This window comes from Thermobia domestica, chromosome 8 (genome assembly GCF_964235325.1).
Source record: "Thermobia domestica chromosome 8, izTheDome1.hap1.1, whole genome shotgun sequence".
Lineage (NCBI taxonomy): Eukaryota > Metazoa > Arthropoda > Insecta > Zygentoma > Lepismatidae > Thermobia > Thermobia domestica.
The window spans coordinates 137978806-138004347 of NC_137461.1; the positions used below are offsets into that span (position 1 = coordinate 137978806).

General features: G+C 35.5%; 1 protein-coding gene across 1 annotated transcript in view; it reads left to right on the plus strand.

The window, feature by feature from the left end:
- The first annotated feature begins 774 nt into the window (after positions 1-774).
- The window catches only part of LOC145693240 (juvenile hormone esterase-like), a 78714-nt gene continuing 53946 nt past the window's right edge, over positions 775-25542 (plus strand). The window contains exons 1-2 of the mRNA XM_081769047.1: positions 775-1222; positions 24584-24745. Coding sequence (XP_081625173.1) covers positions 968-1222; positions 24584-24745 — 417 coding nt within the window. The 5' untranslated portion in view covers positions 775-967. The remainder of the gene's footprint in view (positions 1223-24583; positions 24746-25542) is intronic.

Genomic DNA, 25542 nt, shown 5'->3' on the forward strand with positions numbered 1-25542 from the left:
TACGTAATACAATTCCCAGCCACCAAATACTCTCCCATACAGTCTATTAAACTACCGGATGGTGCCCAATTTCAACACCCTGTATCAGCCAAAGGAAACATAACACCACTTTCGTTTCTACCTATTATTTGTCCCGTACTCTGATGCACATCATATGTGCAAATCATTGATCTCAGAGTTGTGGACGGTACCTACAAAAATCCGAATATAACATGTAGTTTCGCATATGTAGTTTGCCATATAATTCATTATAAACATTTGCGGTATTTTGGCCCTACCTTTTTGAAATCGTTATCAGTGTCGTCGAAATATTTTTTTCCTGAAGAGTTGCCTTTATATCTATACGAATACAGCAAAAAAGTGAGGAAAATAGAACTTTTTTTTTTTTTACGAGAACTTACACAGAGTCCTTTGTGATAAACTGTTTGAAGCGGAAATCATTCTGTAGATCTCACGATATCAAAACTTATGCTAGAGAGTGGTAAATCAAGGTAAAATACTATGGAGCTTATTGTTTTAAATTATGAATGACTGAGATGTTACAATTTATTACAAGTATTTATGCAGAGTAGCAGCTATTTTCTGAAGACTTTGATCTATGATACTCAATAAGTATGCTTGTAAACTAATGTTAAAATGTTTTTTTTTTCTTTATCATTTCCTATCTGCGTTTAACTTGAGTATCCTAAAACCAGCGACCATAAACATATATATAAAAAAGAGAAGGAAAACATCTTTCTTATCTGTTAATTGGTCGAGAGAGACGAAAGGACAATTGCATTGTCATGCGATAATATATAGCTAGTAAGAAGGCTGGAGGTTTTATAAGGGCTTGCACTGTGTTCACCAACTTTACATTAGTGATTGCATTCACACTGACAAACGCACACAAACAAAACACGTAACAACTCAGGTGTTAGGTAGTTGTTAACTCCACATAATTACAGTTTTTCTTTCTTTCGCCGATATGTCGCATAGAACGGTTGTGTTTCTTTTGACAATTCACTTGGCTTTGACTGCTGTTCCACCATTAGTCAAGTATGAGATAATACCTCCAGCATCAGCAGAAGATGAGTGTATAAGCGGATTAGAAATCGATCTAAATATAAGTGAAATGGGTACGATTACGGGTTCAATAAATTGTACACTAACTGAAAGAAGGTTTTATCAGTTTCGAGGAATACCTTACGCAGAACCACCAATCAACGACCTTCGATTTAAGGTAAGATGTTATAATAATAAAATATTTTCCTATTTTTTTTTAAAAAAAAATCTAATTGTATTTTCTACTTGGACAATTACTTATTTAAGGTAACGCTTGTACTTTATTGTTTATTTATTGAACTTTAGCGTTACCCTTTCAGCTTTGAGGTTATGCAAGACGTGGGCGTACAGTTTAAAATGGAGTCCAAACCACCGTGGGGTCCCTGGTTCGATCCCAGCTCGCGCCAACTGAACTTTGTGTTGGACAAACACCGTGTTTATAGATTTTCTCGGTGTCTTCCCGTTTCCTCCACTTTCTTCATTCCATCATTACATTCATTTCTCATCATCACGTCCCTTTTAGCCTAGCCGCGTGGGACGTAAAACTCAAATTGGCATATTTCATTTCATTTCATGACTGATAGTGGGAGTTGAGATAACTTTTCTGCTTGCAATTACACTTGCACTTAGTATAAATCTATTAAAGCTATAACTGAGTGCAATCTGAATATTTGAGTGTGTCTTGAAGTTATACTTGGCAATGATTACCACTGATGACACCAGTTCTAATTTCTGCGGGAGGGAGTAAGTGGAGGGGCGAAGAAACTCTTTGGAACCTATTTATTGTGTGTACCAAAAATAATAATTTCATATTGTTTGGCTCGCTTTAACATATAAAATGTTGAATGGGCAGACGACGCTACCGGGGAAGCGCACCCCCTCTGCCTCTCTAGAGTTGTCACTGAGATATGAATGGAAAAGTGATTATTGTGTTTTTGAATCAGTTCTTGATAGATTTTAAATAGTTATCTGTATAAAGAAAAACACAGCTTTCTTACAAGGCTATCTAGAACATTTATTATTAAAAAAAGTTAAAAAAAAATATATACTAGAAAAGTAATGGTTTCGGAAGTATAGCACTTCCTTCCTCAGACTACACTCTACATCCGTTACTTTTCTAGTTTATTTTTTTTTTATTTTTTTAACAATAAATATTCTAGCCAGCCTTGTAAGAAAGCTGTTTTTTTCTTTATTCAAGATGGACACAAGGCCATATTATCATAATATCCAAGTTATCTGTAACATGCAGTATTTCCTATAGCTTTTGGTTTCATATTTAGGGAATTCTTGATAGTCTATTGTTTATCGACAATTTACTTCTAAAGCAGTTACTCCAGTGGTAATAAGGGGGCTGCGGTGGCTCTGTGGTAGAGCGTTCACCTCTGGTTCATGGGGACCGTGGTTCGATCCCAGTTCTAGCCATGTGAACTTTATGGTGGACAAACACAGTGTGAGTGGGTTTTCTCGGGATTTTCCCGTTTCCTCCCACTTTCTTCATTCCACCATTTCATTCATTTCTCGTCATTACCTTCTCCTTTAGCCTAGCCGACATAATCGTGAGAGGTAAAACTTAGATTTCATTTCATTTTTTTTTCAGTGGTAGTAACTTGGAAGTTTGACAGGGCTTAGGTTCTGTGACGTACGATACCATTAAAAGGAAGAACTTGTGGAAATTCGATGGGCGATGGAGGAAAGAGGGGTGGCAATTATTATATTAAAATGTCCATATCTTGGAATTTCTGAAGGTTAGATACATGAAATTTGGTGTATAGGCTTCTCATTTAAAATAATTAGACAAGAACTTTAGCGTCTTTTTAAAATATTTGTTCTAGAAGGGAAGAAAGAGGCGGGGGGATACGATTATAATACAGAATGACCACATCTCGAAATATTTTAAAGTTAGAGACATGGAAATTGGCCTTTTCATTTAAAATAATTAAAGACATGTTGCTTTAACGTTTTTAGATATTTCTCGTACAACGGAAGGCAAGAGATGGGAAGTAAAAAGAGTGGTGGTTACAGTTGAAGCCGTGACTTCCATAACGGCCCAAGTCCAGACGAGGAGATATTGAAAAACTCAATAGAAACTGAATATTTGTTGGAAATGTGAACTTGGAAATCAGACTTTTTTTCATACTTACACTTTGCTGAATAACAAATGTCAATAAGTATGAAAAAAAATCTGATTTTCAAGTTCACATTTCCAACAAACATTCAGTTTTTATTGAGTTTCTCAATATCTTTTCAGCTGGCCTTGTGTGGTTATGGAAGTCACGACTTCAATTGTTAAAATAAAATGGCAATATCTCGAAATCCTTTGGGGTTAAAGACATGAAAACTGATATTTGGACTTCTAATTAAAAAAATAATTGAATCAATCATTTCGGAAAGGTCACATATCCGCCAAAGTAAATTGTTGAGGAGAAAGAAGAAACTTTGGATTGCAAACTCGACGTGTACAATGGCATCGATGATATTGAGGTAATAGTGTAGGATATATAACATAATGTGACCATACAATTGGTCTTTTCACAGGGGATGCGCGTTTCTTAGCGTACGTCTCGAATTTGCACTAAAATGAAAATGTGGTGGGGATGGACATATGGCCTTTTCGCAATGACTGATTCAATTGAAGTCGTGTATCAGCGTTTTTTTTATGCTTCCCTTAGAGTGAGAAAAAAATCGGGATTGCAATTCTTATAATAAGATGGCCATATCTCGAAATACAATAAGATTAGAGATATGTGAAAGATCTCAGTGGTACGAGACTGCAGATCAAACAATGCAGGGGTCTGAGGGCGAAGTCCCAATTAGTCGAAGGCTATTATAAAAAAAATCTTTTAAAACTTTTATTTAAAAAAGAAGTTTGAAAAGAAGTCAAAACAAGTAAATTCTTTCATTAGCTGTTTATCGATAGAAATTCATAGGATTCGAATAGAAAAGTCTGACAATTATCTATTTCAAATCAGAATGTCAACTTCACACGTCGTCACGCTTTTAGACGATTCCAACGACAAATGTAAAATTAAAGCAAAATTTCCAGCATGTATAACTCTAAGTTAACCTTGGAGACTTTCATTCAGACACCAAGCTAGTAAAGCATAAACGTTTTGAGATTACTAAACATTTAAATTGCACTTTCAAAGTTGCTTTTGTTGATTGTGTAATTTCCCTTTAACCGTCACAGATAAGAACAGCAAATTTATGTGGTTTTTACTCGTAACCAAGAGTAAGTTCTGTCACGTATTCTCATTTTGGTATCTTTCAAGGACATCCCCGCCCCCTCTTTTCTGTTTCAGTTAGTGTTTAAGGAAATTTTAATAAAAACGAAGAAGGTGATTGTTTAGTAAAACATTGAAACTTCAGAATTAACAATAAGTAGAAGGAAATTTAGAGTTTGAATGTTTGTGATTTCAGTTCTTATTCAAACACCGAGGTTATAAAGGAGGGAGCCTTCTATTAACATGGGTTCAGAGGATTATGCAAGATCAATCCCCCCACGGTACAGGTCCATCGCACTATGTCGCCTTCAAGAGAGCTAGTTATAGGTTACCGGACCCGGTTAAGAATATCTAGAGATACCGGTACATGTTTTCAATTGAAACAAATGAAAATAAGCAATGTACTATCCTTTATTTATCATTTATGTTAATTATTTTTATTAGTGCAAAAATGACATATGAAGTCATTCTAAATTATGGACGGGAAGATTTCATTGGTTTTCATTGATTGATTTCGCACTCCATACTTAAGTGCATGCGATTACAAGTGTTAAAATTCAAACATGGTAGTAATTCGTTCTATTTATATATAGACCCCCTAGGGGAATTTACACATCTCAACAACAATTTTTTATAGTTTGCTTTACAGAATATTTATATTTGTGCAAAGCTAAAGGAAAACTATGTTTCCGATAGCCTGATATTTGAGCTTCATAATATAAAAGTTACAAGGAAGTTTCACTAGGGAATAATAAGAGACATTTTTTTTTCTTTTATTGGAGAGGTTCATTTTGTCACTCTGTACGAGTACATACCCAGTTATGTACCAAGAGACAGTTATTATTGTACCTATAAATAATATTAAATCTTAACTGTTTACAACGACTAATTTATTTGCTACAAACAAAACGATAAAAAAAAGAATTTAAAAAATCATAGCCTTTTTCTCTTTCACATTATAATTTGAATGTTTACTCATTTAACTTTAATAACAAGGAACATAATGTGTGTTTAAAAACAAATATATTGTAGTTTTATCAGATAATTTGTTGAAATAACTTGTACTCAATGTGGAGTTAGACTAGTGGATGTAGAGTTTCAAATCTAGAAATATATATTCGTAAGATCACAATAATAGTGTTCATTATAACCAAGATATTGTCCTTTGGTACATCAAAATGTATATCCCTTAGTAGAACAAAGTCCACATTGTAACCAAAATCCAGTTCTAGAAAAGAAGTGGATAAATTAAATTTACTTGCATGTAGAAACAGTAGATAGATGTTGTAAGTATACCGCAGTATTTGCTTGTCACCTACATTTTACATGCAGCAAAGAAAAATAGTTATAAATATCAAAACCAAAAATTACTTTTATACACGAAAACTATAACACGCTAAGTTGTTTCGATGCGTATGTAATTATTTCATGGTACGCAAATCACTCTTGGAGAAATGCTATTCAGTAGAAGGAAGAAAGATAGAAGTGCCTACGAAATTCAGGAGAAGGCTGTAGATGTCATGTTCCCTGATACACCTTCTCTCTAAGATGAGCAACTTTCCCTACATTATCTATTTAGTGCTATTTACAATGAAAAGTATTTGACATGCAGCACATGTAGCGATGTAGCCAGCAAGTTATTCTAGGGAGACCATGACAATTTTTTAGATGAATAGGCTATTTACATACTAAAACCAAATGAAAATACATTTTTTAAAATATGAAAGCATTAGTAACTCATCATATATATACTTATTACATATATAAATATTATTATTATTTCCAGTACGGTACAGTAGTGCGGAGTGTTGTACTGTATGGGAAGGAAACATGGAGATTACTTAAAAGTGATGAAAAACGACTTGAAGCCTTCGAAATGTGAGTGTGGAGAAGAATGGAAAGAATTAATTGGGTCGAGCGGAAAACGAATGAGTGGGTGTTAGAAATGGTGGGGGAGGAAAGAATACTTTTAGATATTGTTAAGAAGAGGAAGAGAAACTGGGTGGGACATTGTCTAAGAAGAAATTGTATCATGAGGGACGTCATAGAGGGTATGGTAGCAGGAGAGAGAGAGAGAGAAGGGGTGAAGGAGGCTACAATTAGTGGATGATATAAAAACAGAAAGATTGTACTTGAAGACGAAGAGGTTAGCGGAGGACCGTGGAGCCTGGAAGCTTCTCAGCTGCGGCAAGTGACCTGCCAATAAGGGCAGAATAGCTATGATAATAATAATGAATTTTTAAAACATGGGTCTTGGTAGCCAGGGATGAATTCAGGGGGTAGCCCGGGAGGGAATCTCCACCCCCCACCCCCCGAAGAAAATTCATCTTCTCCCGAAGAAACTCCCAAAATTTCAGTCACAAAATGTAGAAATTACTTCACCCAATTATGTGTTTTTCTTTCCGTGCACGTGCAGACGAAATCCGATCTCTCAATATACATATAAATGACGCAGACCCATTCTATATAAATACTAAACATGTAACATCTAAGATAGAATACCAAAATAGTCAATAAAACCTGTATTTCTTAACGCTATGACCGAGTTTGGCAGAACATGAAATTGTCAACTGTTGAAGAAAGGTTTGTATTTTAGTAGGTACTATACTCTCGCCCTATATTATATATTAGTAGGTAACACTAGCACAGATTGAGATAGGGAAGGAAAGATAGGGAAGATCTTTCGATCATTCCATATGAAGTCAGCAGACTTCAGTTCTTGAAAATGTACAGTTCTTGCATTATTTGAAATAGAGCGCTTAAATCCCATTTCTCGCATCGGAAGTAACAGACGTAAATGTGTTTTACGATTGTTAAAGTAAACATACCTTTCTTTAACTAAAAAATAAGTCAGTTAAAGGATGAGATTCAGAGGGCGTCATTTGGAGGGATCAGGGAGGAACAGTTATCCCTCCTGGGTTAGATATTTATAAAGAATTTATCAACATAATAGTAGTATATAAGTGAAAGATTGCTATTGAAGGTAACGAAGAAGGGGCAAGCGGGGCGAGGGCCCCGGGCACCGAAGTAAGGGGCGCACGATTCGGAAGGGAAAAATTAAAGAAAGGAAGGAAAGAAAACCAGAGGAATGAAACACATGTGGGCATGTGGACATGTGCACATATATAAAATGAAAGGAAAAAAAGTAATAAAAAGTGCTCAAAATCAAGGAAAAGCAGGATTTACTTTTTAAAATTTTCTCACCTTTCGCAGCTGGTCTTTGGACCTCTCTCATATGTACGGGGGTGCCATCGTATACTCTCGCCCCAAGCGCTGATTTTCCACGACACGGCTCTAATCCTACTGAAGATTTCGTAAACTAAACTACTGATGTGTAGGCTAATATACTTGATTTAGAATCAGAAGTGTGAGAAAGAATGATTACTTTTTGTTGATATTCCTATGTATGTTTGTTTTAGAACACAAAATATTTGAGTCAATTTAATTTTTTTTTCAAAACTTCTACATTGGTAACAAAGAGTAACTACTGAATACAGGAAAAAATAACTAAAATAGCTACTGTAAATAGCAGTTAAAGTTTAGTCTAAAATATTTTTGCCAGTCTTTATTTAATGTTTTAGATAAAATTAAACGATTGTTTTTTTTTTTTTTAAATTATAATCTCACATGAATATTTATTGGCAATTAGTCTCAATATTAGCTAAGATGTGCATGTGAATGGAATTGTTAAATATGCTGCTTTCTTGCAAAAATACAGAAAAACAACCCTTCCCCCGAAGGGTTCACATATCCCCCTGCCCCCCGAGTGAAAATGTCTGAATTCAACACTGTTGATAGCTTGTGAAGTTAGAATTGCAGGTTTTAGGAAATGTGTGAATAATCTATTCATAAACAAACAAAAACTGTTTCTGACTTGTTTCCACTTTTTTCACTGGGTTCATATACCTAGGCGGATATAAATGGTTAAAGAAAATCTCGAAGAAACAATATCTTATAGTATGGTAATACATTGACAATTGTATCCAGTTAAGCAAATAAAATCTCGTTTGATTTATCTGTGCGTGAGGAATACTTACGAACTAAGTTACTTGTTCAAAGTGACGTCAGTCACACGGCGACGGCAAGGTTGCAAGAGATACTTGGTTTTACTTGAGTTTGCTTTCATATACAGTTTTTTTTTTTTTTTTTTTCAGGAAAATCGAAAGGAAATTCTGATTATACTTTAAATCCTTGTGCGCGGGATACGTAAAACTTCTTAATATGGAATCAAACACTAATACATGTAGATGACTGCAAACTTATTTTTTCCAAACGAAAATAGAATTTAAAGATTATTATAGTACAAAGAAACATTGATTTATTACTTCAATAACAGTGGCGGAACCAAAAAAAAAAAAAAAAAAACATGGAGCTATAGGCCTAAACCACAATAGTGAAAAAGGGCTGGCAAGTATATAGCTAGATAGATATAAGGCGATGCATGCACAGACCATACGTCACCGGGTGAAACGTTCACGTGGCCGAACAGACTTTCACGTGCTCTTGCGTTATATCGCTAAGTATTTTATTTCAGTATACAGAAGTAAGCTGAATTGCAGGAGAGACAGATAAACAAGTCTCATTCTTTTTAGTTTTGTTTATAGTCTTATGGGTTTGAAATACTGATAAAATTAATTAACAGATAAAAAGAAGTACTCAACTCACTATCGCTATTACGGAATGGCTACCCGGATGTAGCACGTTCAACGGGGTAATGCAGCATGGTCAGTGCTTCAGCTCTCAGGTGTTACTATTTCCTAGACCTGAGTTCACTATTTCTTAATTCATGTATAGTAGTGCGCCAATTGCCTTATGATGATGGAAAATTGAAATGAAATTCTTTGATTTTACGACCATGACTATGCTTTGAAAGCTAAAGGAGCTAGGATGATCATAAACGAAGTAGGGGAATGAAATAGGAAGAAAACGGGAGGACACGAGAAAATCCGCGGAATTGTGGTTGTCTACCATAAAACCCACTTGATACGAGCTAGGATTGAAGAAGAGACCCCACGCACCAATCGAAAACACTGTACCACAGAGCCACTGTGGCCCTTCGTGATGGTAGATCAACATCAGAAAATTTTAGTGATCCAAATGGGAGTAGAACCAGGGACCATGCATTACGAAGTCACGTGCGTGACATTTGGGCTAAGCAGGTCAATACTTAACACTTGAGAAACCTGTTTCTTTTTTAATGATCTTACTCGCTCCCGTAGACGATACATTTTGATATTTATACTCACTAGAAAGAGTTCCTTCTCCCAAAACAAGAATTTGATATATAACCAATTTGTTGAAATCTTATGTAGGGTTAAAGAGGGCTTGTAGGGAGTAAGTTTTGTTTCTTGTACATGACTGTGAAATATTTGTGATAAATTGAAAGGCCCTCTGCAATAACAAGGTAAGTGAAAAATGGAGGCTCTGAGTTACAAAGCTTAAACTTAAAGTGCAACGTGCTAATCAACATGAGTAAATTTGTGTATATATGCCTATGGAAAAAAAGTGATATAACACCTGGTCTGTGCTTTAGATCATAAAATGGCGAATACCGAAAATGCAGAAGTGAGCATTTACCTTTTATTACATAACCTAAACTAATGGTGAAAAGAAAAAGGACAGTAGGAACACATAACGACATGTGTGACAACGTTTATGTATCGCAACACACGATAATATAAAATTTCAATGACCTGAGCGTTGTAGGCAACAAAATCTGAAAACTATAAGGTTTTGAGCGTTGTAGGCAACAAAATCTTAAAACTATAAGGTTCTGAGTCCATTTTAGATTCTGAATCCGGGAGCACAGACGCACACACACACACACATACACACACACACACACACACACACACACACACACACAAATCAGCTGTGTTCCGCACGTTCTTGTAAAACTGCTGCTTGGCAAGAGTAACAAATCATAGCAGAGCTTCCATATCCTTTTTTGGATTCTTGATTCTCGGTTTGGCTGGTTTCTTGAGGAATAACAGAATTGTATCCAGTGGTGGTGTCTGCACTGAATAAGCTTTTCCTCCTACACCTTTATACGTTTACGAAACTGACACAGATCTATGTGGGGGTTTCATCCCCTTCCCATTTGCCCTATTTACTAGTAACTCTGAAAACCGGATCTGAATTAGAAATCATGACTTTTGATTTTCAAATCCGAAATCTGAAATCCAGATTTAAATCTGAATCCGGATATTGGGAATTCGAATTTTTCAAAACTCGAATATGCCAATATCCGAATTTTTTGACAGCACTGTTTGAATTTTCATATTAGCATCGAAGGAAAAAACAAAACACTTTATTTCGCCCTGATTTTGCTATATTTCTTTGCCAAAGTTTACGATTTATCTTTCTCGTTAATCCCTTCCGCTTCTATCATTCTAATTCGACTGCTTCGATTTTGTCCATTTCGAAACAAAATGGTCAAGTATGTCTCCGTACCAGTGCTTTCACTTGAACCGACCTTGAACCGACCCTTAAAATAAGCCTGCCTGATTTTTCTCATGAGAATACGGGACACTTCGATTCTCCCCCCCCCCACCCAAAAAAAAACTTTACAACACAATACATTTTATTTTCACTGCATTATTTGAAATGGATACAAAGAAGTAATAAACACATACACATCTGTAGTGCAATCTGTTCTCAGGAAACTTTATGCTTCTGGAGAACTCTTATGAGTGTTTTTCAATTACATGAGATTTTTTAAAATTTGAAAATGTTACCGAAATGAGATGCTATTTAAGAATCTAGCAGCCAAAAAGAAATCATGAACCTGCAGTGTTCTGCATTGACACAATAGTGCGCGTTCTAGAATGACTCAAGAAAATTAAATGTTGTTCTTACAATAATAATAATAATAATAATAATAATAATAATAATAATAATAATAATAATAATAATAATAATAATAATATGGGATTTTTCACAAAGGAAATTAATACATGAAATTTTACCCATGTATTGTACGAAATATAATTTTCGTTTCTTAAACACTAAAGGTTAATTTTACTCATGTATTATACGAAATATAATTTTCGTTTGTTAAACACTAAAGCTTACATCTTGCTGATATCCATAAGCTGATATTGAGAGCAGAAATAGGACGGGATTAAAATACGGGACATTTGCTTGTCCCGACTAAATTGACGGGGATGCGAGATACTCGGGTTCAAAATTGGGACTGTCCCGTATGTTACGGGACGTATGGTAGGCTTACTTGAAAACAAAGTTACAGGCATGTCGCGTCGCATCCTCGCATCTACCAGTGCTTGCTTCACTAGCCGCACACAGCGCCGCCCTCTGTTGTCTGCATCGGGAAACGGCGACTCGGAGATGAATAGTGTTTTTCTCCCAATAGACACTTCGAATATGCACTAGAGGTGACAGAAAAGGAAAGTAAGTCCACACGTCTTCTTTGTCTACAGTCTTGGTCAAATTATTATGGTGACATGTATTTATGTGTTGTTTGTGTAATTCGTCGCCGTTTCTAAGCATTGCATCAAACGAATTGCCTCAAGAACAATTCATTCAGAAATATTAGTTCGACCACAAAATTTGTCCTGGCAGACGGGTCTCCGTGCAGCAAAATAATGCCACAAATGTCACAGCATTGGCACCATGTTCCTGGCTAGATGAACAAGTGAGCAAGTGTCGAGAAAGACAAATGGTGCAAAGTAGATGGTGCTGTGAAATTGTCCGTGTTTCTCGTTGAGGTAGCTGTTTATTACGTGTAGTGTGTAAGTAAAGACTGATAAGTAAAGAATTGTTTTCTCCTTATTATTGAGCCTAAACGTTCAGACATTAAAATGGGCAAGAGAGCAGATCTTTCTCCAAGAAGGCTGGCCAGATCAAGATTCTGCTAGAGAATAATACCTCCATGACATAAAGTGAAATTGCCAAAATAATGTCTGTTTTCAAGAAGTGGTATCCAAATTGAGCCGTTCACTGAAATCTGGGGGGTCCGGGATCCCAAACCGAAAGGACAAGTGTGGACGAAAACGAGTAACTACCTCACAGGATGATAGTGTCTTGATCCGCCTATGCCAGAATAATACGAAAATGTGTTCCAAACGATTCAAACTAGAAGTGGAAGTATCCGGAATACAACTGAATAGCAGAACAATCCGAAGGCGGCTTTGTGAAAATGGTATGCCAGCTCACAAACCACTAAAGCAGGAACTGTTGACAGTGCTGTGAAGAAAGCGCCTCCAATGGGCAAAACAGTTCATAAACTGGACTTCAAAGGACTGGGAAAGGGCGAGTACTGTCACTGTTTTATCAGTTTCTTTTAGAGGAGGATAATAGTCAAATTTGTTGTGGTTTGTTTAATAGCAGACACTGTATTGGAATGATCAATACGGAATGTTTTTTGATCGTTCAGAAGTACGTTTCTCTGACGAAACAATTCTTGAACTAATGGACGACAGAGCTCAGTTTGTACGAAAAGAAATGTGGAGAGGAACTCTTGGAAGCATGCACAGTGCAGAAAGTGAAGCATCCCAGCAAAATGATGGTGTTTAATATCATCTCCATTAAGGGGTCTGGCAGGCTTTATGCGGTTCAAGGCACCATGGATAGTGATCAGTACTTAACTGTTGTTGAAAATGCCCTGCTCCCACAATTAGAAGAATTGTATCCAGACGGAAACTGCGTCTTCATGCTAGGTGGTGCCTCGTGCCACACCGCCAAAAAGATCACGATGTTTTCAGGACATGGGTGTAGAAGTGCTTCCTTGGCCTGGCAATACTCCAGATCTTATTCCAATCGAGGGTGTATGGAAAGTTTTAAAGGATGCTATCAATGAGGATGGAGTTTGCACAAATAAAAGGATGTTAATGCACAGGATTGTTGAAATTTGGACACATGACGATATAACCAAGGAGACAATACAAACAAATACGTTGAGCATGCCACAGTGAATATTGGCCGTTATTAAGGCCCGGGGCTTACATATTAAGTATTAACTGTACCAAATGTATGTATCTACCTTAGTTTACTATTGTTCTATGCAGATATTCAAATAAATGTTTATGTAACTTCACATTATATTTTAGAATTCAAGTTATTTCTCAGGTTATCTCGTAACTATGCGTTTACCATAATAATTTGGCCAACACTATATGTTTTACCAGGAATCGAGGTAACTCGACTTACCTTGTTATTGCAGAGGACCCCTCAATTTTAAGAAAAGTCGTATTATCGAGGATCACAAGTGGATACACTGCATATTAGCAAAATCAATCTTTTTGTGCCACTATAATAAGAGGAATAGGTTTCAGGGTGTTAGCCCTTTCGATATTTCACTCATATGCAGTGTGGATTTATGCATATACTTTCAATAGTATGGTTGAACAAAATATATCAATTTTAATAACAGTTCTCACACTTCTGTCTACCTCATAGGCAGCTGTTTATGTTGTTTTAGTAAATGCAATACAGGAATGCATTATTTTATGTGGTGCTTTTTTCACTTTAAACTTCAAATTATAACAATCACTTCAACAATATTATAATATAATAAACCACGCAGTGACTTTTAGTGTTCGTATATCTTGCCCATCCTGTAAAGTAAAGCAGAACCCATCCGTCAACTCCTTCAACTAATAATAACATATAAATACACTACAGCAACTCTACAAAACAAGTGAGCTCCTTCGTGGCTAAGTGGTTAGCGTACGCGCCTTTGGCGTGGGAGACTAGGGTTCGATTCCCGCTGGAGCTCATCTGATTTGCATTCCACGTTAATCAGTCGGTCCCGTCTCATATAGCCTCGCTGCTGAAAAAGACGTTAAACTCAAAATCAACTAAACTTTACAAAACAAGCGCAGGAACTCATCAGATCTTTAATAATAAAATGGATAATGCTTTTCGGTTATTTTAATTATTTTAACGTGTTGACGTAGTTTAATTCTTTTTCAAAAATATATTTCTTTCACATTCTGTTGAAAATATTCTTTATTTGCTGTAAATATAAAATAAGTTTTATAAAGACGTAATACACGAACCCCAGTTGGAGGGACAGGAGATCATTTGAAGGATAGGAACCCCATTTGTATCCCCTCTCCCGTGGCTACACCTTCGATTACATATCAATATGAGTGTCAGTGCTTCGTGTAAATAGGTTATGGCCAAAGGGCTCAGATCCTGAAGGTTGTCTGAGCCTATAGAGTTGTTAAGTTGATTTTGAGTTTAACGTCTCGTTCATCAGCGAGGCTATATGAGACGTGGACCTACTGATTAACGTGGAATCCGTACCACATGAGCTCCCGCCAGGAACTGAGCATATGGAGTTATAAGCAGGCGTTTATAAATTCTATTCTGGAATATAACTTAAAACTATTTTCGAATGAAAAGCTATTTTACTTTCATGCTCATTTTACATCGTGTAGTAGAATAAAAAATTCTTCTTAGAAATTCTCATGTGCATGTATTAAATGAAATCAATAGGACTTCCAAAGATAGGTAGAGGGGGACCAGAAAATAAAAAGAAAAATGCAACTTACCTGCTTAATACGATGTGGGATTACTGTTAGCCTGAAGAACAGCTATGTATGTAGCACTAGGGTGGTCCTTATTTCTCAAGTTGTGTATATCTGAGACCGCACCCCTTAATCTTTTTCCTTTTAATGAGAAAAGTGTTCTCTGCAAATTTCAGTTCATTATGACGACGATAAATGGTGTCGTAAAGACATTTTAATCTTTATAGGAATACGATTTTGAAAACAGAAGTTTCCTATGTTGCTCAATAGATGGCAATACATTCACGGGTGTAAATTCTTCTATTTCATACCATTTTTTTGTAATTTGGAGCAGATTTATGATCAGAATTAAATTAAAAATAATAAATAAATGTCAAACCTATTATTTTTACGACCATTTACAAATAAATTGTTCTCTTCTTTGTTTTTAATTACAAATGTTATTGTAAATAAAATAACTTTAGACTATTTGTAACATGTATTTGGGTTTTTGTATTTTGTATTTGTAATCTTTTCATATGATCGTAATTTTTAGGGGATTGAAGTTTCGTTGTGGTTCTTGTATCATCACATGTGATTAAATGAACAAAGTGATCATTATGTGTTCATTGTCTGGTGAAATCAGTTATCGTAGTGGTATTTACCTCGGTAATATGAGTGAACAGATATTGGGTTGTTTGTAAGTTACTGTCCAACAGACAAGTATTTGGTGCATTCTTTTAAACAAACGAATGTGAAATTACCTTTAAGAGAGAATGCTCGGTTAGCAATTCGTGAAACAGAAATGTTTTTGTCTAAAGCAAGAATATCGATCAAGGATACTCACCACAGCATCGATAAACTCACTGGATTGTACGAAATGTGACATCGGTTTCAAAAATCAAGTATAGGAAATAGTAAAGGGAAGAGGAGACAAGACATATTTCTTAGATTTGTTAGACGATTTATTTGATATAGAACATGCAAATGCTTTAGACTTAATACAAATTCAGGAGAGGACAAGGAATTCCTTATCTCAAATGCAAAAAGGACGACTTGTGAAGTGAGCGATACGGGTGAATAGTCGATTATCAATTCAACTGGTGAAGACGAAGATCTATGCCAAACAGAAAATACAATTTCAATGGAAGGAGTAGATTCTGATGAGGTAGTGACAGGATCTTCGAGAAAACGAGGGAAAGTTGGTTTTATTACTCCACAACTCGTTGAGGCTTTTGATCGCTATAAATTATTGATAGAGCTCCATGCACAAATTAATCGCAATAGCAGAGGCATTGGGACACTACTTCTTCTAATACTGGACGTATCAATGGAGCTTGTATTCTTCTTGAACAGAAATTGGAAAAAGATCTTTTATATCTTCCGTGTAGGCATCACATTTTTGAATTGAAATTAAAGTGTGTATTTGAAGAATGTGTTTCAGTTTCTTCCGGTCCAGAGGTGCCAATTTTTAAGCGTTTCCAGAAAGAGTGGCCGATTTCAACACAACAATTTTGTTACATGAATTTCTGATCGAAATGTTAATTCAGTTTCTTTGCACTATGAAGAAAGATACACTAGTTTTTGTTGTTCAAAATTTGGAAATGAAGAGAAGCATTGCAGAGAAGACTACAGAGAACTTTTGGAGCTTACAGTAATTTTTCTAGGAAGTACGCCTTCTGGAGGTATTTCTTTCCGTTTGCTTGGAGCTGTACATCAGGCAATTTGGATGGGAAAAGCCTTATGATGTTTAAAAATATTTCTCTTTAGTAATCAGTTTAAATTAAATGAGCGGGAAGAAGAAGGGCTACGTCAAGTGTGTACTTTTCTTGTTCTAAAAAGCTTGGTTTATGTTGTATGTAAAAGCTTGGTTTACTTGTCCCAGTGCATCTCGTTCACCATATCAAGATTTACAATTTTTGAAGAGTCTTCAAACGTACAAACTTCTAAACTCTGATGTCTCGAGAGTGGCTTTATTAAATTTTTTCTAACATCTTTGGTACCTCTCAGAGGAGTGTGAGCACTTTCCTTTTTTGACGAGAATGCCAATAATGAACAAATCACAAAATATCAGAAAAAATTAAAAATAGTGGCAGTTCATATGAAACGATGAAGCGATTTGAACTGCACGCTAGTGAAATAGATGATATTGACGAAAAAGAAATTGCTGATTTTGTGATAGGAAACACGAAGAAGTTCTTCGAAAGGTTTCGGATTCCTCCAGGTTTTCTAGACCTTGATCCGGTTTGTTGGTCGACAAATGATTCAATTTCTTTTCGGGATAAAAGTAGTTGATAAGCTGCATGTTAGAAATGACGCAGCGGAAAGAGCGACGTTAATGGAAGATCATAATGCAGTTATAATTAAAATTGAAGAACAGAAACAATTCCTTTTGCAAGGGGCGAAAGACTATAGAAACTTGTTTCCAGGATGTGGAAAAGCTACCTTGCTTAAAAAATAAAAGTTATCATTAAGTCTATCTAGAATTCAAATATTTTTGTCCATTTTTTGGAATATCAGCCACTATCATTTTTACCTGTATTTATTAGCTGATTGATTCTAATTCATGTGCATTTTATTAACGAAGCAAGTGGAATGAGAAACAGATCCAAATATCTTTTCCACAGTGGTTCATAACACTGTGCATTACCATAAGTACTATATGTATAGACGATGATCACGATGATTGTAGCTTGTTGCCTGATAACCAACCGACTGTATTTGAAACCCAGTCAATTCTGAATTACAGAGGAAAGCTTTATATTGTCCTATTTACATTTATGATAATTAGTATACGTCTATTGACAAATAGTAAATCGAGTGCCATTGAAATTCAAATGGATTTCTTTCTACAGAAATCATCTGCTTTGCGGCACGGGTTAACGTTGATGGATTTTTGAGAAATTTTGTGTATGATGTTTCTATTATCAAAGGAAAAGAAATAGGAGCTGCGGCGCAAGAAATTCGAAAATTTATTTTTTCCCATATACCTAAGGACCACCCTAATGTAACACGTGTGGTGAAATGTAGACATATAAATCATAAATAGTTTCTTGAGAAATATTGTATAATATCATTCGCTATGCAATGCAGCACTCAAATCCACCAGCGAGTATGTAGGAAGATGTTTGCTTTGGAGTATGAGCTTTAGAACAGGCCACAAGGATTGAATAAAGTTGAGGTCTGAGGATTGAGCTGGCTAGGGAAGCAGTGCGAGAGACTCTAGAGGGAAATTCTCCCATTTAATACTTCTGGGAAAAAATCTCCCTCACTAAATAACTCATTTAGTGTGCCTAAATGAAGTGGCAAGAAATTTGAAAATTAATTTCAATATTTCATATGTAATTAATGGGTGAACGAGTGGTTAATGGTATTCCTAATCTTACACAGTTTGGTAATTATAGATGAACTCTCAATGACGAAACATTCCAGTGTGTTCTTTTTCCAATACTCTTTTCCCCACCCAACTTCAATTGTTACGATTTCACACACTTCAGGGAAGGAATAACAGATGAACACGTGCAAAACACAATAAGTATTTTATATATTTTACTAACATTGTTATTGGTTATACGGTATATATAATGCAAGATTTTAAATTTATACGCACAATAGAATTCCTTAGTATTTAAATAGGCCTAAATTAACAATAAAATATGTTTTTATAATAACAACTAATTAAAAAGAAAATGGAAGTTCTTCACTGTAACGTCGTCAAACTGCTGATTATCTTAAGCATGTGATGCATTTGACATATTTCGTCATTTAACATTGGTTAATTAATTATTACTATCTATATTTTGAAGATATTGGTAAATAATAAGTCTTACTTTCCTTAAACGATAATAATATCTTATTCTTTTTACTTTTCATTCAATCTTTTATCTATTTGCAGAGATTTAATCTTTTCAATATCGTTGTCAATTGTGTTTTGAAGTGGATCCGGATATATACTTAATATTGAGTTATATATATATATATATATATATATATATATATATATATATATATATATATATATATATATATATATATTTATATATATATATATACTTCACTTTGATTTAACTTCAACATCAACTAAACCGGTGTCACCAATAGTTGACAATAGGTTAACACGTCCAGTATCTTGAAACGTGCACGCCATCATGTTTTTGTCAGCATTAACCCAAATGACCGGATTGTCACCTTTCTTCAATTTTGTCGTTTGCATTCCACTTGGGAGGCCTTTTCTGTTTGAACGAACCGTACCGCATGCACCAATACCTTCCGACAGCAGATCTTTGAACAATTGTGGGCTTGAGTAGAAATTATCTGTGTACACAACATGTAATTTACCTTCGAACCCTTCTGTAAGACTTTTCACTACGCGAGAAGCCAGTCCCTCATTCTGATTTTTCTCCGTTTGTTTTCCAGTATACACTTTAAATTTTAATAGATAACCTGTGTTTGCATCGCACAATGACCACAGCTTTATACCCCACTTTGCTGACGGTTTACTCGGTAGGTACTGCTTGAATGATAAACGGCCTTTGAACTTCAGCATAGTTGTCTACGGTCAGTTCACGTCCTGGTTCATAAACTTTATGTAATACTTACTTGTCACCCACCATATCTAGAATTGGCCTCACTTTGTACAAGGGATCATAGTCTTCGTCATTTCTACCCGGCTGCAGCGTGTTATCATTGAAATGAAAGAACGATCGTAACAAACAATAATGCTCTCTTGACATTACTTTTCTGAATCCTGGAGTCTCTGTCAACGAAAAGTTATCTCGAAAGTATGAATCAAGAGTGGGTTTCTTACACAATCCCATACCAATTTCAAGTGCAACAAAAGCTTTTATGTCATCTGTATTGACTCCTTTCCATTACCAATATCGTGAACGACGTGGATACTCAACCGTAGAATCAAGACATAGATCAGCATACTTGTTGGTTTTATTCGCAACATGCGTAAACAATTCTTCAGGAAAGAGTTTATGGAAACATTCTAAAGGACCAAGCCCTGTTATGTCCTTTACTTGACTATTAGTGTTGAATTGAGGAATTGAGTCAAACTGTATAACTGCACTCTGCGAATCTTTGACCTTTTTCCACTGATCGTCAGCATTCTTATCACACATATCATCGATTTCATTCAAAGAGGAGTCGCTATCTTCACTCACAACAGAATCTGAATCTAAGAAATAATTATCACTATTTTCACCTTCACTCATTTCGGCTTTCCAGTCCATTTCCTCTACAGAATGCGTGTCTTCATCTAAAAGTTCATCTATTTCCGCTTCATCTAATCCTCTTTTCCTCCAATTAGCCATTTTTAAAACCAATGACAATACTTAAATGTTGAATACATTTCTGCAACGTAGTTGTCGGTTTCAGTTTCGCTTACAAATGGCCTTTTATTTACATTGTTAGTTTCCGGGGTTCTCGAGTGATGGCAGCACTATCGAAAACAGTAGAAGACAAAATTTCGCATATAAGAGCTTCGGCGACTATTTTCGACAATCCCAGGATACGGAATGAAAATTTTCCAAACATTGACTATAGTAGACATTCGCTGGTTAGGGAAATTTTCTTTCCGTCGACAAAAGTCAACTTCCGTAGTGAAAGGGTTAATATCATATTTTCTAAATCCTTAATGAAGACAGAACTTAGAAAGTATTTTTTTCGTTATTTATTCATTTATCTGAAAGCTGTCATGGTGTGGCTGTACTGAAAGTCGCCACTTGCAGTCGCAACTTCATTTCGTAGCAGAAAAGGAATAGTATTTCCAAAGCTTTGTGTCCATTGGAACTTCCAATCAAGACTTCAGAAACTACAGTTATATATTGATTAATTTCAGCTAATTTATCTGGGTAGATTTTCCATACGAAGATTCTTGGGTTCTTACACCGAGATCTCAGACAGAATATGGTTTATATAATTGAGAAACGTGAATTGAATACGCCTGTACTTTATGATGGAAGTCGCTTACTGAACTTTCAACCCTGCAATTTTTTTCCAAAAGCTTTGAGCATATTCCTAGTAATATAAGAATAACAATCTGATAATGAAATTAATAAGTACTAAATTTGTCCATCATCAAAAAAAGAAAAAAGAAAGAAAGAAAGAAAAAGAAAAAAGAAAAGAAAAGAAAAAGAACATATATTTTTGGCTAAACGTTGATCCTCTACAATTTTTGGTTTCTTAATTTCTGCAAATTAATGTTTAATGTGTAGACTGATAAGAAATGTAGAATAGAAGGACATCAAATTCGAGCTTAGAAAACGAAAAAGCCTAAAATTAGCTATATTTTTCACAAAACTTTAACCTCCATAACTTTTGAAGAAATCTCAGTTTGCCCAAATTGAAAAATGAATGAAATGAAATCTTTCAGTTTTACGTACCGCAGTTATGACGATTAGGCTAAAGGAGAAGATGATGGTGAGAAATGATTTAAATGGTGGAATGAAGAAAGTGGGAAGAAATGGGAGAACCCCGAAAAAACCTACGAGCACGGTGTTTGTCCACCACAAAGTCCACGCGGCGCGAGCTGGGATCGAGCTAGGGACCCTAAGCACCGGAGGTGAAAGATCTACCACTGAGCCAGAGCCACCGCGCCCCCTTGCCCAAATTGAAATTTACTATGTATGGTAATTAACATGTATAGAGCCACACAATTTCATAGGTTCATTCCCGTTATGCCTAATTTCTTTTCTGCCTAAAGTCCCACCAGCACTTTGTAGAAAATATTTTCAATGATCTTATCTTTAGGCAGAACGGGAATTCCCATTCTGCCTAATCTTTGGTGACAGGGAATTTTCTTCGAGGAGAATTTTTTAAAGGGAAATTCAGCACCGAAATGCTTGACTCCTAGCGTATTTTTATGGAGATCGAAACTCATGTAGGTAGCAATGAGGCTGTAGTAACAAGGACGAAGACAAAACCCAAGCGATCAAAATTCAAGGAAAATTCAAGGCGGATAAAATCCAAGGGGCAGAATCATGGTAGTATATATTTGATATACCAGTGCACACCCTATATGATTATTTTTTTCATCAACTGTCATATATTCTATAAATAAAATATTATCTCTATTTTTTCGATTTACTGAAATAACTTTTTGTTTCTTTTAAAATGCTGAAAACCCAATAAAACGTAAAAATGTTACAATAAAAAGATTGGCTTTAATAACTTTCACACACTCATATGAAAAGTTCTGGGTACTCCTATTTTTTATACATTGAATTTTGAAATATGTTCAGTACATTATTATAAGATCATTGTTTTTAATTACGAAGAGTAACTGTGATGTTATTTGATTATTTTTTTTAATTCATCCTTATGGGGTAGCATACAGTAGTCTTTGATTTATTTTCAGTGTTGTAGAAATATTTATTTATTTTAATTCTGAAATGCTGATCAAGATTTTTTCAGCAAAGATCAAAATGTGAAATATATACTTACTATAACAGTCTTACGCCCTTTATTTGGTTCTCAGCAGCAGCGTACGCGGGAATTTATTTCGGGGGTCTAAACTCAATATGAGGGTATTTTATATTAAAATTCCTAAAATTGCCCCTAAAATTAGGCTAAATTTACACAAAAGTCGAAATTTCGGGGGAAGTCCGAACCCCCAGGACCCACCCCAACATACGTCCCTGGTTCTCAGTATTAAAAAAAATGTTATTTCAATAAAGTGAAGAGTTACAGATAACATTGTAGATGCATGACAATTGAAGAAAGAAAATGATCATCCTTTTATTAGGCTGCGCCTGTGATTCTGTCCCGTGATTTTAATCCATTTGGTCAGAATTTTTCTTGGATTTTGGATAAGGACCGTCTTATGATATTAGGTCGAATTAAATTTGTTTGTTTCAGTTACAATATCAAACGGTTTTCTTGTATCTGAGTTAATCAGTTCCATTTCTCTGCAGGTATTTAAAAAAAATCATATTCATTTTTGCTAAAGTAGATGTGAATAACACTGCTGATAACAGAACTGTATCTAGTCATTTTTTCGAGAAGAACAAGTAGAATAACATGTAAAATTTATTATTAAACTTGAAAAAACCGTTATTCTTTTTTACAGAATCTGTTACAATTAAATAAAGAGAAATATCCTAGAAGAAATATCCCTTCTGCATAGAATTCCCCGTCTCCAAAGATTAAACAGAATGTGGATTAGGAAGAACGGGAATTCCCGTTCTGTCCAAAGATAATATTATTGAAATATTTTCTACAAAGTGCTTGAGGGACTTTAGGCAGAACGGGAATCAGGCAGAACGGGAAGACACCATTTCAAATTGGAACTAAAAAATCAAAAGACCTAAAACTCGTCCTCAGCCTGTTTTTCGCTACATCTAACTTTCTTCAGGAAGTCTGTCTTCATATGATACAATCATAGTAATATATACACATGTTATGTGTTTTAAGTAATTATACGAACATATTTATGTCAACTTTGCCGTGTTAACATTCAAGATAATTCTCTCAAGAATTCACTAAACATTAAATACAATTCTATTCAAGCTCATTGTATTTAAACTTGCGATTGTAATTATCTTCAAGTATAATTATAATGTTCCAACACAAATACTAAGTATATTTTGTAAAGCAGGGGTTTAACATATACAAACCCTGAAATTTCATTCTATTGATAAACATAGGTTGTAACAATTACCTTATTATTCTACTGTTTCTTGGAACTAAAGAATAGCTTTCGTTGGAATCAGAGAAACGAATAGAGAAACGATTAGATTCTTGCTAAAGGAGGGGAAGAAAGAGGATTTAAAAAATGAGTGTCGTCCGATGTAAATGTAATCGAATAACCTTAAATTAGTACAATGTTGATTTTGTAAATTCATACTGGATGTAAGCACCCGTCACTGCCGAATCTTAATTCAGAACCTGGAGAGAAAAAGAGAAAGTTAATTGCCTGGGCATTTATACTCTGCTGATATGTAAGTCCACATACCCAATAAGTGTGTCCACAAAAACACTCCTCGATTTTATTTAGTTATAAATGAAAACCTTGAGGAATATTGTATTCATTTTTTCGGTAGACGTGTTTCATGTTATATATATTCATTACATGTATTCAATGTGTGCTCTACCTGTCACACGGCAAACATATAGGCGATAAGGTTTCCCTCACATAATCAACAACTTGCAGCGGGACTGTTGGTCGGCTAGAGTAACATTTCCGCTTGTCACAGATGCACCCTTCTTCGACGAAATCCTTGCACCACTTCAAAATTGACTTGTTCGAAGGTGGTTCCCCATCACATTTGTTCCTGAACACACGTTGAAGAAGGACTGCGTCGCACCAGTTGCGTTGCTGTTTGGAAAGCGCCATCTTGAATTTACTGCCCTCTAGCGGAAAAAAGGGTAAATGTTATACAACCTGTAGGGAAGAAACAAAAATATTTTGAGTTACTACACCTTCTGACATCTTACAAACATATTGCCAAAAGTTTCCATTGTACAATCAGTTCAAATCAGGGAGTATTTTTGTGCACACTATAACCTAAGTTGCATACAGGCAAGGCGTTTATAGAAACTTTCATACTTTTTACCCCAGTAAATCCTCCCCAAGCAGAAAATTATGAAATCTGCTTCGTACGCGCCTAAATCTGATAAATGTCTATCTATGCACAAAACTTGGTGTATTTAGGTGCCTTCTTTCTATGCGGAAGGGTAATGGTAATGACACACACATACTATTTTATTATCATCAAACACTTTGCAAGACGGGACGAATTAATGCGATCTTCATTACTTTACAGGGAAAAAACATTCAGGATACCTGGAGCCAATTATTTCTGTTAGAACAAGTACTACTGTATTTCTTTTTTCTTACAGCCTCCACAGCCATATAACTACAGTAGGTGGGGAGGTGATAGGTGGAACGGTGATGCTACAGAGTTTGGGGAAATTTGTCCACAACCTGATGATACCAAAGGTAACATTACGGTGAAGAACGGATCGGAAGATTGTCTATCTATTAATGTTTATACACCAAACGTAAGTAATATTTCTATCTCCTAAGTTTGGTTTCGGAATATATGTTTGATTTTTTAAAAGATCTTTCTGTTCTTGCTTCAAAATAAAGTTAAGAAACAATTATATTTTTTTATTTTGTTACAGTAGCGACAATAAGTGTTTTGACAAACATTTTCGCCCCTAGGGAGCAAATAGTGCGTTTCCCTGCTCATCCAGCTTTGCTATGTCTGTAGTGGCACACGTCTGTGTAAGCACATGTGTCAGGAATCGGCAAACAGTGATGAGTACCTAGGTACAAAACTAAAAACATAATTTTGGTCGGCCCAAAAGCATTTTGACGCTGCAGTTTGTCGCCAGAAAAAATGTTTTTCGTTTTACTTGGATTGCAACATGGTGAAAGTCAAGGAGGAAGAGTTGCGGTAATCGGTACCTTACATAGTGGAAAGTCTCAGGCACAGTTGCTAAGGAGTTTGGTCTGTCCACATAAATATGTAAATATTTTAATAAGAAACAACGGTCAACAGGGACTATAGATAATAAACAAAAAATCGGTAGATGCAGTAAAATCACACTCCGGATCAAAAATCTCGTACGGAAGATGTCAAAGGTCAACACAAAGAGGACTGCTGTTTATATCAACATAGAGTTTCGTGAGTTTCACAACGTGGAAATCTCAAATAGTGCCGTGAAACTGATCCTTAGACAGCCGAATCTTCATGACCGTCGCCCAAGCAAAAATCCATTAATATCTGCAAAGAATAAGAAGGCCCGACTTGAGTTTGCCAAAGCACATGAGAACTGGACAGGTGAACAGTGGT